This window comes from Emydura macquarii, unplaced genomic scaffold (assembly GCF_026122565.2).
Source record: "Emydura macquarii macquarii isolate MOO-44397 ecotype Brisbane River unplaced genomic scaffold, CSIRO-AGI_Emac_v2 contig_2473, whole genome shotgun sequence".
Lineage (NCBI taxonomy): Eukaryota > Metazoa > Chordata > Testudines > Chelidae > Emydura > Emydura macquarii.
The window spans coordinates 15,102,579-15,116,912 of record NW_027132610.1 but is presented as its reverse complement, the minus strand read 5'-3'; the positions used below and the strand labels follow the sequence as shown (position 1 = coordinate 15,116,912).

General features: G+C 38.5%; 1 protein-coding gene across 5 annotated transcripts in view; it reads left to right on the top strand.

Moving 5' to 3' along the window:
* The window catches only part of POSTN (periostin), a 44,253-nt gene extending 34,521 nt beyond the window's left edge, over positions 1-9,732 (top strand). For 3 of the 5 annotated variants that reach the window (XM_067563033.1, XM_067563031.1, XM_067563030.1), the window contains 5 exons: positions 709-789; positions 1,418-1,498; positions 3,757-3,843; positions 6,252-6,293; positions 8,492-9,732. In XM_067563033.1, the coding sequence (XP_067419134.1) occupies positions 709-789; positions 1,418-1,498; positions 3,757-3,843; positions 6,252-6,293; positions 8,492-8,532 (332 nt within the window). In that variant the 3' untranslated portion in view covers positions 8,533-9,732. The remainder of the gene's footprint in view (positions 1-708; positions 790-1,417; positions 1,499-3,756; positions 3,844-6,251; positions 6,294-8,491) is intronic. The other 2 variants (XM_067563032.1, XM_067563035.1) reach the window with 2 other exon arrangements.
* The last annotated feature ends 4,602 nt before the right edge of the window (positions 9,733-14,334 follow it).

Genomic DNA, 14,334 nt, shown 5'->3' with positions numbered 1-14,334 from the left:
CCGCACTCTGCGGCTGGGTGAATTTCATCCAGAATCGTTAAGCCCTTCCCACTACTCCTAAGGGAGCTAACTTCTGGCTGCGGTTTGTACACAGATGTGCATAGAAGTCTGTGCAATATTTTTAACACAATGTAGAAGCATCAGAAGTCTGTCTCAAAAATGAGTCCCTTTTGCAAAAGTTTCACTAATGTAAGCTAGGGTGGAATTGCTTGATCGTTTCTTAAAAAGAAAAAATATGTTGGTTTTTCAGTGAAAATGGGCCCATTCTCAAGCTAAGATATTTGTGGAAAAAGGATATAAAAATACCGATTGATGTTATGGAAAGGACAATTTTATCAGTATTTCAAATAAAGCAAAATTTGGGTGGTGGCAACATCGCCTAAATTAAATGTAAAAATGTAATATTAGTAAGTAATGTATTACTAGCATTTAACATAAATTAATACATAATAAATGATTAATTAATATAAAATTATAGGCATGATGAGTAAAATTTTCATAAGCACTTAAGAATCTAAGTAAGTAAATTTGGGGGGAGCCTTGACCCTAAAATGCAATATTGAGGTCTGGGATATCTTTAATTATAATTTTGAACATGATGCTTTTGTTAAAGACAAAAACATCATAAATGTCTCATAGGAGAAAATATATTAAACCACATTAGTGTAATCTTTGTTTCAATGGTGCCTCTTTTAAACTTTGTTTCAGGTCCTGAAATCAAATATACCCGAATTACTACAGGTGGACGAGGAGATACTGAGGAAAATTTGAAGAAATTGCTTGAAGAGGGTTAGTATTTTTTTCTAAAAAAAATATAGGCTCCATGAGATTTACCCAGGTATTTAATTACTGAAAATTATGCATCCTATAATTTTAGTAAATATACATACACAAGGAGAGCCCACGCCACAAGTTCAGAGCTAGATATTAAACACTGCAAAGTTTAGGAGTGCTCAGATCTGAGGATTTGGTTTGATCTATTATAAAGATGCAGTGTTCCTCAAAATCTAAACCTCATAGTGGAGGACTGTTTGGATCTATATAAACATGTGCTTGAAATGAAGTAGAGAGCTTTATTTCTCAACATGTCAAGTTCCACATCAAGATAAGAAAGGAAGTCCCAGAAGGAGCTGTGAAAGGCAAACTACAAATGACCCATAATTGGTATCTGTCTCTATAAGTACTTCATTAGCAAATGAATTCTTTTTTAAGTGGAACTGCTCATGTATACTGTATACCGAGAACTGATCAAAATGGTTGCTTTCTGTCATGCTGATAACAATCAGGTGCTTGACATGGAACTTATTTTTATAAATGGATTTTGTAGTTATTCAGCTTGTTAGTTAATGTACTGCAATTTAGAATTCTAAATATCTTGTGTAAATCAACTTTATGCCATAAACATGTATCCTATCAGAGGTTACCAAGGTGACCAAATTCATTGAAGGTGATGGTCATTTACTTGAAGATGAAGAAATCAAAAGACTCCTGCAGGGAGGTTAGTAAGTGTATGAAAACTAACCTCTACATAACAGGTTCTGGTGATGGAAACTTCTCTCAGACAAATTGATCTCTTAACATTTTAAAGATTGACCTCTAGTTAAAATATAAATCTACAAAAGAAAAATGATGAAAATGTCCTGAGCTATAAAATGCCAAACTTTAAACAATCAATTTTCATATTCACATTGTTCATAAACAAAGAGATAGAGGCTTGTTTGTTTTTCAGTCTTTAAAATGTTATCTAATACAAACCTAGGGGAGCAATGAAGATTTATTCCATTATCTGCAAAACTTTTTCCAGGAAATCATTAACTTTGAGAAACATTCAAGAAATGGAAAGTGTTATAACAGGCCAAATCCATTATACTTTTCTGTTCTCCAGAAATGAATATTCATTGCCCTCAAGTTAACAATCAAAGGCATGTTAGTATCTCTCTTTAAATACTGACAGGTAATGTGGGTCAAAGTATTAACTTTAATTCTCTTCAAGTACAGCATTCCTGGTAATGATTTTCTCTCTCGCTCTGTCTTTCTCTCAATTCTAACAGTTTTAGCAAGAAATAACCAGTAGATGTAGAAAAAAGTAGAAGAATTTTTGCCTATGAAATTAATTCTTTATCTGTAAATATGGAATGTCTTCTGCTTATTGCATAGATTAGAACAACTACCTGTAATAGCAATGATGAAAGTGAAAAAGAATTCAAGTATTCTGGGAAAGTTAAGTATTAGCCTGACTGATAAACTCAAAAGAATATTACTCGAAGAATATTTGGGAGTTTCTCAAGGCATACAGTAAAACCTCTGATTTAGATTAACTGAATCCATTTCTTCTTGTCATCTTTTTATTAATGACAAGTCTGGAAGTCAGTGAAGTAGGTCACAAAGAACCATGTATTCCCTGGACCTACTCCTACAGTCCTTCTCAGACAAGTTCAGTGAGAAGTCAGCTAGGCCCAGATCATCTAAGGTATTTAGATGTCTAACTTCCCATTGGAATTAGGCACCTACATACATTTGAAGGTCTGGGCCTTAGAGCTTTGCCTAAATAAGGATTTAGTAAAGGCTGCAGGATGTAGCTCACAGCTCTTTTATAAAGTAAAACCAGTCACGGTTAACACTCACTGGTCTATCTTAACTGATAATCTCAGCAAACAAACAAAAGACTGGTCATGGGGACTGAACTACTGCATTATCCTTACTCATAGTTTTCTCTAGGTCAGGATTTAAGGCACCATGATTAGGGTAGTGTGGGAAAGCTTGCATTACTGCTGAATATAGTGTACATACTTTAGCAGTAAAGTCTCCAGGGCTGCCCATCTGATAACTTTTACCTGCACTAAATTCAATTAGAACTATTTTAAAATTAAGTTGAAAAATTAAAAACTAGGCATAGCAGACAAATTAAATTCCATTGTCTACAGTGTGGGTTCCAGAAATAAAAATTTTGCAGAATTTAGCTCCTATGTGTCTGCAATGCTCCACTCTTGTGAATAAGAGTCCTGACAACTTGGATCTCTTCAGTATTTAGCTATTGCTCTAAATTATCAAGATCTTCAATTAAATACAATGAATTAACAAAGATATATCACTCTACAGATTTATACAACAGTGCTACATTGACTATTAGTAATAAATTGGGTAATACCACATAGTCTCTTGAATTCTTTTCTTCTCCTTGCTATTGTAAGGTGGTAAGTAAAAGCCTCCTGCTTTATGTAATGGATCAAATGAGCAGATTATCTGTTTTTCTTCAATCTTCTTTACACTTTTCCATGTTTTAATCTAGTCTTTTACACCACAGTACAGTACTCCTCTAGCCAAGAACAGCTGCCTTGTGGCTGCTGTAATAATTGTGGTGATGGCTCGCTGCCCCCTCTGACTGCATCAAAACATTTCTGTTTTACAATAGAGAATTTCCCAAGCACTTGCACAAACCTGAGTCCAGTCACAAATGTACGTCTTGCCTTTGTGTAAAGCAACAGAATCTCTAATGGGCTGTCATAAAATTATATATAATCCAGCAGAGCTTGCTACACTTGGCAGGCTTTGCTGAAACAATGCCCCAGTTCAGCCCTAGAGAAGGCAACTCCACTGTGCCAAGGCTGAGAAAATTGGCAGGATTGTACGATACTTATATCATGGCATCCTGCACACCACTATGCTTCCAGAATTAAATGCATTCAGCCCAGGCACCCTTCACATGGAAAAATGCTATCCCAGATTTAACTCATTTGTTTTTAATGCTTATCGTAGCTGGAACTGAGTACACCAAGGTTACTAAAGTAATTGAGGGAGAGCCACAGATTATCGAGAGAGAAATCAAGAAAGTCCATCTGGAAGGTTAGTTTGTCTAATAATGCGGTAGCACTGAGACCATCTTTATCTGCGGTGATCATTCCACGTGTGGTTTTATAGTAGCTGTTGTTTAGCTCTGAAACTACCGTTTTAGCAGGAAGAGTTATGTCAATTTTTTTAAAGGATTGGATTGTACACTGACATTGCAGAGAATCGTTTCAAAGTTTATTTTGAGGCTTATCCTAAATAAATTCATTGTCGTGTAGTAGACAAGGAAAAATGTCCATCTGCAAAATCTAGGCAAGAAAGACTGAAAGACTGTGCATAATAAAATTATTGCCTTTTTCTGTAAGCAGCACTATGAGAAGAACATGTAAGTTCTCAGTAAATTTAGTTTATTTTCTGTTTCAGTGTTGATCCATTATGGCAGGGGGTTTTCAATTGCCAGGTCATAATCCCTGGTGGCTGTGGGGGAAGGAGACATAAATAGGTGTCAGGGGATTGCAACCATTCCGGCCTTCTCATATTGTTAAATGAGAAGGAGGTTCAGTGGGATCCCAGTACGAAAAAGCTTGAGAATCACTGGGCTATACAATGAAATTCTTAGGGACTAAATTCATTCCTGGCTTGTGCCTGGGATGAATTTAGATGTTCTACTTTAACATGCAGCTACTTGCAAGTAACTTAGCTAACAGTACCTATTGTGAGTTAAAACAAAGCAGCAATTTCTTATGGTATTTGTGTGTGTATCCTCTTTGAATTCGCATTTCTTATAATTCAAAGTTGGTCGCTAAAGTTTATATATATCTTAACTGTTCACATTCCAGATACTGGCTACATAGAAACAAATTCTGGTGAATGAAGTTTCTCAGATGTTATCTGAATTACCAAGAAATTAATTAGTTTCAACTATGTTTTCATCTTATGTCAACTTAATGGATTTTACAAATGTGAAAAAAATTCAGAGGATAAATTTACAATATACCAAAGGATTTGTTTGGTTTTTTTCTACATAAATAGTCACAATTGTTCAAAATGAAGTGCCACTGTGTATAATGGACACATGATACAACTGTGTAGATACATATAGGACATACACTGCACAATGGTGCACAATTAACTCAGGGCTTGATCATACATAAAGAAGGCATGGAGCCTTGTGTGTATAGCTTCAGTGATAAGCAAGACAGGGAAGGCAGAGAAGTCTTATCTTGCAGCAGTGAGACAGGTGCTAAAAGCTAGCTATGTGACTAAAAGCTGGTGCAACAACTTTGTGAGCAACCTCAGCTGGGAGGATATGTCCCTGAAAGGGGATCTGATTAACATGGTGAGGATTGCATTTAAGACCATGTGTCTCATTCAGCCACTTTCTGCCCACATCTTCCACACTTTCAAGTGACATAGGGAGCTCGAAATTTACTATTCACCAATGTAGAATCTCAAAACTTAACTTTGCTTGTAATCCAGTGAAAATAAAAGTGAAGACTGTATGTAGGTGTGAGAAACTACTGTAGCCTGCTGTTCATTGTGAAAGGACTTGCAAAATCAAAGTGTTCAGGTAAACAAAGTAAAGTGCAAAGCTAGTTAACGCACGTGTTAGTAAATACAGCTCTTAATCTAATGGATTTGTAGGGGAAACTTCTCCACTCAGATCAATTGATCTTGACTCTGATATTTTGGTCTCCTTAATGTCAGAACTCCCAACTGACATTAACAGGCCATTCATGCATGTAATATCCGAGTCAAGATCTGCTGTGAAGATGTCAGAGAAGATTTGTTTTTCTTCCTGTGGAATTTTCTCACATTTATGTTTTCATTGCACTAAACTACAGATGTGGGCCACAACGTTTAGCAAATGCCTGTAGAATCACAGATCAAATGGATATTTTGGAAAACACGTATGTGTCTATGCCTCTCCACCGTATTATTTGCTTCATTCCTGTAAGCCTCTCACCTCAAAAGAAGGGAATTCTGGGAATTTGAATTGTATAGAGAATGGTGCTGTGACATCACAATACTCACTATACTGTACATGGCTATTTGGAATTTCCAACTAGCACCTCAAGGATGGTTCACCTTCAAGAACTATAGCAACGGTACAGAACTTACGCTTATCTTCTGAAATCAGTAAGTTATCAATTTGCTACCCTTTTCAGGAAAAAAAATCCTTGTCAGCTGCACCGTCCATCCTAACTCACGTTAAGGATAATTCTGTATTTTTAAAGGACGATTTTGTTTTGTGGTTTGTAGACTGAACAAAATGAAAATGTTCTTTGATTTTTTTCTTAGTACAAGCCTTTGTGTTGCAGGTCATCAATAATCCTGAGCTCACTAAAGAGCTACAACAGTGTTGACTTCTCTTTGAAGCTATGAGTTTCAGATAAGCTCTGGAACGAGCTCTAGTTCAAGTACTTGTTTATGTCTCTTCTGACTGCAATATTTCTGTTTTGTAGAAGCACCAGTGAGGAGAGTATCAGGAACCAAAAAAGTAACAGGTACAGGAAAGCAAACATTTAAACATTTATACTTTTTTAAAGTCTATTTTTAAACAATAATCCTTTCCAGAGACTAAAATACTTTCCAGTAAAAGGAAGGTTAGTCATTCTTTCACTGTGTTCTTTTACAAGGGTTGGTAATGTTAACCATGTATTTTTACAATGTTACTAGGACTAAAAACCAACTCCTAGAGATTATGTGTTCTGTATAAACTGGGTTGCACATGTCACTTATTGACACAAAGGTTTTAAACTGTACTTCCACTTTGAATACAGTCTTTATAACAATGGCAATGTGGGGTCGCATCTTCATTGTGTCTTATGGATTCCATATCAACCTTGGTCACCTGACAAGAAAAGGCTGGTTTTTAGTTTCCTAACTGCCAGGACTGCAGTGACATCCTGTAGTATCTGATACTCAAGCTGGAGTCCTTGTTTCCCATGAATTGGCAGCAGCAGCGAAGACAAGCCAGTCATACCCTTGGTTACACTACTGCAAAGTCTATTGTCTCTAATAATGCCCTGAGTTGAGTTTGTGCTTCATCAGCTTTCACTGGGGTAGCAGCACAGGCATGCACAAGGGGGGGGCAAGCAGGGGCATGGCCCCCCAATAACCATTTCCGCCATCACCTCCAGCTTCTGCCTCAGCCTCGCATCCCAGGATTCCCTCCCCTTTCCTCATTCTCCTCCCTTTCTGCCAGGGTGGGAGTCGGACTGAGCACAGCTGAAGGGACATGCCTGGGAAAGACACTGTAGCTAGTGCTCCCACTGAGCTAGTGCTCCCACTAGATGGTGCTCAGAGCAGGAAAGCCACACTGGCAGCACAGCTCTGCCAGAGGGGGCGCAAGGAAGCCTGCTGAGTCCTGTCCCTTCCTCACCCACAGCCTCCAATAAGTGTTTGGAGCCTACCTGGGGTGTGCAGAAGGAAGCTCGGGACAATGGGGGAGGGGAGAAGCAGTGGGCTGAAGGGGTGCTGGGTAGCGGATCAGTGTTTAAAGTACCCCTCCAAAAGTAGTCACATTTAAATCCCTGTGCATGCCCCTGTAGGCAGATGGGCATCACTGGAAGATAGCTGGGTTGGATTTGACCTGCACTGGTAAGGTGAAGTCAGTGAGAATTTTGCTGCGATGAGGAATAAATAATAACTGTGTAAGGTCCCATTAAGACTAGAGATGGGATTCAGAGGGGTCTTGATTCCAAGTATTCTCAAAGTCTGGGGTATTTGGATCCAGGGTTTTAGTGTAGCATAAAGGTTACATGATAGAGGTCTATAAAATCATGACTGGTGTGGAGAAAGTAAATAAGGACGTGTTATTTACTCCTTCTCATAACAGAAGAACTAGGGGGTCACTAAATTAAATTAATTTAAATTAATAGGCAGCAGGTTTAAAATGAACAAAAGAAAGTATTTCTTCACATAGCACACAGTTAGTCCGTGGAACTCTGCACAAGATGTTGTGAAGGCCAAGACTATAAGAGGTTCAAAAAAGAAGTAGATGAGTTCATGGAGGATAGGTCCATCAATGGCTATTAGCCAGGATGGAGAGGGATGCAAAACCATGCTATGAAGTGTCCCTAGCCTCTGTTTGCCAGAATCTAGGAATGGGTGACAGGGGATTGATCACTTGATGATTACCTGTTCTGTTCATTCCCGGTGACGCACCTGGCATTGGCCGTTGTTAGACGGAATACTGGGCTAGCTAGATCAGTGTTTCTCAAATGGTGTTCCGCAGAACCCAAGGGTTCCGCGGGCTGAGTTGAAGGGTTCCACGAAGAAGCAGAACCACGCTGCCGAAATTAACAAAAATCGGCGCCGCCGAACAGCTGATGGCACCGCCGCACAGCTGCTCGTGCTGTGCTGCCGAATCAAGGCTACACCGCGCCGCCGAAAAGAGCAAGATTTTCTTGACTTTTCGGCGGAGGGTATGGCAGGAGCGCGCAAAGGTTCCGGGGTGGGAATGAAATTGAGAAACACTGAGCTAGATCATTGGTCATACTAGGTCAAACCATTCTTATGTTCTTATTATTATCAAATGAGTGGATATGCATGAAGTTTAAAGCCAGATCCGTTGACTCCCACTGGACTAATTGCAGGAGCAAGGCAGGATTTAGGACAGATTAATATGTTTGTAAACTTTACTGACCTACTCTACTGACCTTTATTGACTATCCATTATACTCTTATTATGTTTTACCAGGAGGAACACCAAGAAGGAGGACAAGACTAGTTCGTCCTTAGAGCTTTCCAACGAGACAGAGTCCACAGAACTAAAAATGAATGGCCTGATCTTTGAGAGGAAAAGAAGTTGTTTTAAAATAAAATCACGAGGAATGTGTCATTTGCTAACCAAGTATAAACTGAACCATGAGCCCACACAAAGGGTCTGATTGTGTAAACATTCACTACTGGACATAGTGGCCACTAGCATGAATTGTCTATTAAAGTAAATGAGGCCTCTCTTGGTAGTAAGCATTATTTTGGGGGAAATACTGGACCCATGGAAGTCAATCGCAAAACTCCCATTGACTTCAATGGAGCCAGGATTTCACCCTATGCCTGGTAATAAGTGTTTACAGGATTGGGCTCAAACTGAGCAGGGAAAAATTCAGAATGTAAATTTTATTTCTTATAAATGAGAAATATAAATGAAATTAGATCATTACTAGAAATATGTAGTTTAGGTGACTTGATGATGGGCAATCTAAGGAGAGCTCTGTAAACCTAGCACTTTTGGTTCAGTAACATGCATTTTGATGTCAACTTTTGTCATGTTTTTAATGTCATTACGACACCAACAACATTACCTTTTCTAAATTAACAATTATACCATATCTTAAATGTATCGTCTTATTCTGCATTACATATTCAAACATTTCCTGGTAATATGGCTAAAGGACGTTCTAAGAAAATATCACAAATGAGTTTCCTAAAATTTCTTTGGTGTAGGATTGTATTAGCTACATTTTCATCTATTAATAAAAATAATTCCTATGATAGGAATCCTACAGCAAACACAAAACTTAAGATACTAAATGGATAACATTTTAAGTAAATATATGCCCTTCAATTGTTAAAGTCTAAGCGATAAATAAAATGCATGCAAAGGGTTGCCTCTGCATGGAAACAAGCATAACAATAATTGGGGCTTGGTATGAAAGCTTTTATATCAAAACATGCTTTGCTAATGTCTGGTACTAATGTGGGTTTGTTTGTAAATTATGTCATTTTTATAACTCTAGTTTTGTACTCATAAAGTGTCTAAGTCATTTGCTTTTTGCAATATTTTTATGTCAAATGTTGGACTGCAACTATTGGAGAAGAAAGAAAAAACATTTCTTCAAGGTGCCTTAATTCTGCAGAACCAAGGTTTAAGAGGAATCATTAAACATGCTTTTATTCTTCTGTTTTGAAACAAATACTCATTAAAAAAAACACCTGGCTGAATTATGCTTCTTTTTATTTGTAAGTAAACCCTTTTGTGATAGGACTAATTCTAAATATTCTTAAGATCCTTAGGGTAAACTCTTAAACAAAGACACGCGTTCATATAAACAAGTAGATTTTTTTTCTTTTTCCCGCTTAGCATATGGAGTTTTTTCTAAAACTCAATTTGTAGGGTTTTCACAGCACAGCTCACTAAGTGGCTGATCCATAGTTCCTTGAAGTCTGTGGAAAGTATTCCACGGACTTCAAGGGGCTATATTAAGGCTCTAAAACACTCCATGGCAGTCCTTTGTCAATTTGAATAATGACTGACCGGGGTAGTTATGTGCTCAGCACCTGATATACCATTTAGTCTTACTGGATTAATATAGTATCTTTATCTAGGAATTTATATGGTGACTTAATATGGTGGGTGCCTTTTAAAACTGGGGACCAGATCCTCTGTGATTGCATGTCAGTATTGACTTAGTGATCAGTGTGGATACCAATGAGACTTGGTATATCTGATTTGCAGATCAATAAGGTTTAATGTGCAAGGTTTTCTATAAATATACTAGTTAAATACAAAACCTAAAATTAACTACAATATATCATTCTCACTAAACCTGGAGAGCTAAGAAGTCACTCAGAAGGCTGTATACAGGAATGGCTTTCTTCAGGGGTCCCGTTGGTGAGTCAGTGGATCGTCTGATCCGACCGGGAGCACCTCCCGCGGAATCAAGAGTTGATGGAGCAAGCCTCTTTGTCTGAGTGATGACTTTTTATACACAGCTTTCACCTCATTATCTATCTATTAATTATTACATATTCTATCACCTACATTGGACTCTCACCCCTGACAACATTCCATTCTCACCTTACTAATTGGGGTTGTTAAAACAACATCTGGTGACAGGAGGGGCGGTGAGAAAATATACCCCTTGGCAATAGAAAAATGTACCCTCAGACGTACAAGGGTAACTTGTTATTCCCATCACCGTTATCTATGTGCAGCTGCAAACATACATGTTGTGTATATCATCTTATTATGTGCTGTGGTATGCTGAAACTGAGATATCTGCAAAGTTACTCACTATTCCTCTTTGTCTCTGCCAACTGGAAGATGTCAGGCTATAGAGGCCAGAATAGTCAAGCAAGCAACTTAAGCTATGGTAGGCCTCAAGACAGTGGTCCGACAATTCAAATTGCACTGGTCCTCCAACAATCAGCATAGCTTCACTGACTTTATCCCTTGGCAGGAGGACAACTTTAAACTTTAGCCAGGGCTGTACGTGAGTTCTGCTGGTGGAGGCTGCCCAAGAAATGGGCAGGAGCAGCACATTTCCCTAGAGCTCTCAGCTGAACCGCTTTATGAAATATGTTCCACATTCCACCTGGTTCAGCCTTCCTGTCACACTGACCTGCATAGTCAGGTGGTATTTTGCAGGATAGAAGCTCAGGGCCTGCAACTCTGAGACCTCTGCTCTTCTGCCTGCCTCCGAGAAGCAGAGAAAGAGACCTGTGAGGGAAAGATTGGACCTGCACAGGAGCTTACAGATCATTCCAGATAGGGAAATTGATGAAGAGGCCGATACCCTTTTTGCAAGGAGGGAGGGAGCAAAGGAGTAAAGCCAGACCATAGCTGCCACCACTTTATGCTTCAACGACTCATGCCCCAATTTACTTAATCCTTAAAATGGTCAGAAAGACTCTTACTTTGGAGAAGTGTTTATTTTTTGGATTTCTTTGTGTCTCACAAACTTTTTTTTTTTTTTTTTTTTGATGCATTCAAGCAAATACCTTCACTATTCACTAAAGTATGTGGTTTTATTTAATTCTACTTTAGGTAATACACCAACATATATGGTATAGATTATAATAAGGGGACTTGTTTATCAACATTTTATTTCCTTAAATGCAGTTGAAATGTGCCATTCATTCTGAATGCTTAGTTTAGTACAGAATGTATGTACCCAACTGTACTATATACACCCTTTCGATGGAATTTTTGCGCCAGCTGTCAGAACAAGATTCTTTCTTTTTCTTAACACTTCTAAATTAAGAAAAATGAATCTCTATTAGATCTGTATGTGCACACATGCACGCACTTGCTCAAAACATTACCCACTTCAACTCACATTTCCTATAACCCCTTACATCTCTTATAACATTTCCACTTATTAAAAATGGTGCTGGAGTCTACAGGGGAACTACCTCAGAGACAAAAAGAGCGTAGATAAAAATCATTTATACTATCACAACCTCAAAGAGCTCTGTGGGAGAAGGCTTGGGGGATCTTCTTTTCAAGGCTTGTAATACACAAGTGAGAGAGGAACAGCTGCAATGGCAAGAGTACTCTGAGACTGACAATAAGTCTGTATCTAATATAGCTTGTAAAAAAGTTCATCCATGTGTAACCCCTCCATCCTCTCCTGCTCAAAAAAACACAAACAAAAACAATGTTACCAAAAACCTCACTGTCTCATGTGGTCAGATTCAGAACAAGATCTCTGCCATCAATACTCTACCCATTTCGCCTCTCTGTTCACCTATATCGTTATCTATAAAACAAGGTGATCTGTGAGGATAAGAAAAGGGAGAGAGCATTTAGGGGGAACTATACTGATAATCATAAGGGGTTAAAAATAATGTCTCACCAGCCACCAATGAGTCAGTTCTCTCAGAGTGTCGGTAACTTTGCCTCTATAGGTAGACCATCAAAACTGTTCAGCAGGTGTGCACCAGCCCCAAACTGTAGCAGATAACAGTGCATGAAACAGGTGTCATCATAAGATTTATGAGGAGAAGCTGAGGGAACTAGACTTGTTTAGTCTGCAAAAGAGAAGAACGAGGCGGGATTTGATAGCAGCCTTTAACTATCTGAAAGGGGGTTCCAGGGAGGATGGAGCTAAGCTGTTCTCAGTAGTAGTAGATGACAGAACAAGGAGCAATGGTCTCAAATTGCAGTGGGGGAGGTCTAAGTTGGATATTAGGTAAAAGTTTTTCATTAGGAGGGTGGTGAAGCACTCTAATGAGTTATCTAAGGAGGTGGTGGACTCTCCATCTTTAGACGTTTTTAAGCTGCGGCTTGACAAAGCCCTAATTGGGATGATTTAGCTGAGGTTAGTCCTTTGAGCAGGGGGTTGGACTAGTTGACCCTCTGAGGTCCCTACCAACTCTAATATTCTATGATTCTATGGGGAAATTGAGGAACAGAGAGATGACGTGACTTGTCTAGGTCACCCAGCAAGCCAGTAGCAAATCTAGGAGTAGACCTTAAGAAACTGAAGTCCTATTCCAGTGCTGTCCACTAGGCCACTGCCATCTCTTTCTTACCTACAGTGAACATTTGACCATCGCATAATCACTATCATAACATCTGACATATGTTGCAAATCCTCCAGGGCTGAATGCTCAGAAGGAGTTTATTTCAGCTTGTAACTCCCAAATGGAAGTTTGGAGCCTAACTCCTTTTGAGCATTCAGCCCCCAGTTGCTTTACATTGTGAAGGCCAAATTCTGCCCTTGGGACCTGATCCTATATAGTTTTAAGCACATGAAGAGTCCCATTGAAGTGTCTGTGTGTGGGGTGATGGTCTGTCCATCCAGCTGGAGATTCCATTCTGGACCTGAAAAACCTTTTCAATGAAAGTTTCTTTGAAACAAATACATTCCTGTGGATACAATTCCTGACCAGCCTAGTCATGGCCTTTTCTTACTGATTTCAGGTATCCCTATTTGAAAAAGGTTAGCTGAAGTGAATTCCAGGATCTCACAGCAAATCAATAATGGAAAGAAAAAAGACTCAATCCCCTTCCTCCACTCCAGTCACTAGAGAACATTGATTCATAAGCTGTCTTCCTTTTTCACATTTATTTATTTTACTTCAATTTTTTTCATAAGAATAAATTCCAGAAAATTGAAGTAAAATCAATGTTATAAAGCAGTACAGTAATAGAAAAGGATACAATCAATGTTGTATGATAGTGATGGCTCATCACAGAACTGCGACATGTAGTATGGCCCACCCTCACTGGTATATCTAAATAAGCCAGATCCCCATATACTCTTGCAGGCTGAAATTCACTTCGATACAGGGCTAAGACCTGTGGATCACTTATACCCAAACTAAGTCTTGCAAACTGTTCAAGAACTGGTCAGAAACCCCTCCTCTCCTCCCCACACAGACCCAAGGTATAAAGTTTCACTGGAAACTTCCAAAATCGTCTACTGTTTTTTTTTAAACTTTTGAAATCTAAAAACCCCCCCAAATTTCAACAAATTTTTCCATTGTCAAAAAACATGAAAAAATGTCTATGAACATTTGTCAAAGAAATTTCAAGAAGTTTTTAGTGAAAAACTGGAATATTTGACAAAAAATGGTTAAAATGTCAGCATTTTTGTTCTAAATAGTTCTTCAGTTGTACATAGACTTTGTTCTCCCCCACTACACTTGGGTAAATTTCACATACAAGTTCTAAAGGAGAGTGAAAAGAGTAATTTCTCATGGCAAAGATGAACATAAATGCTATATGAGAGCCCGTCAAGATGTACCACCAAGGACTCAGTAAACTAATTACACAAACCTAGTGATATGTTCTTCAGTTCATTACACTGA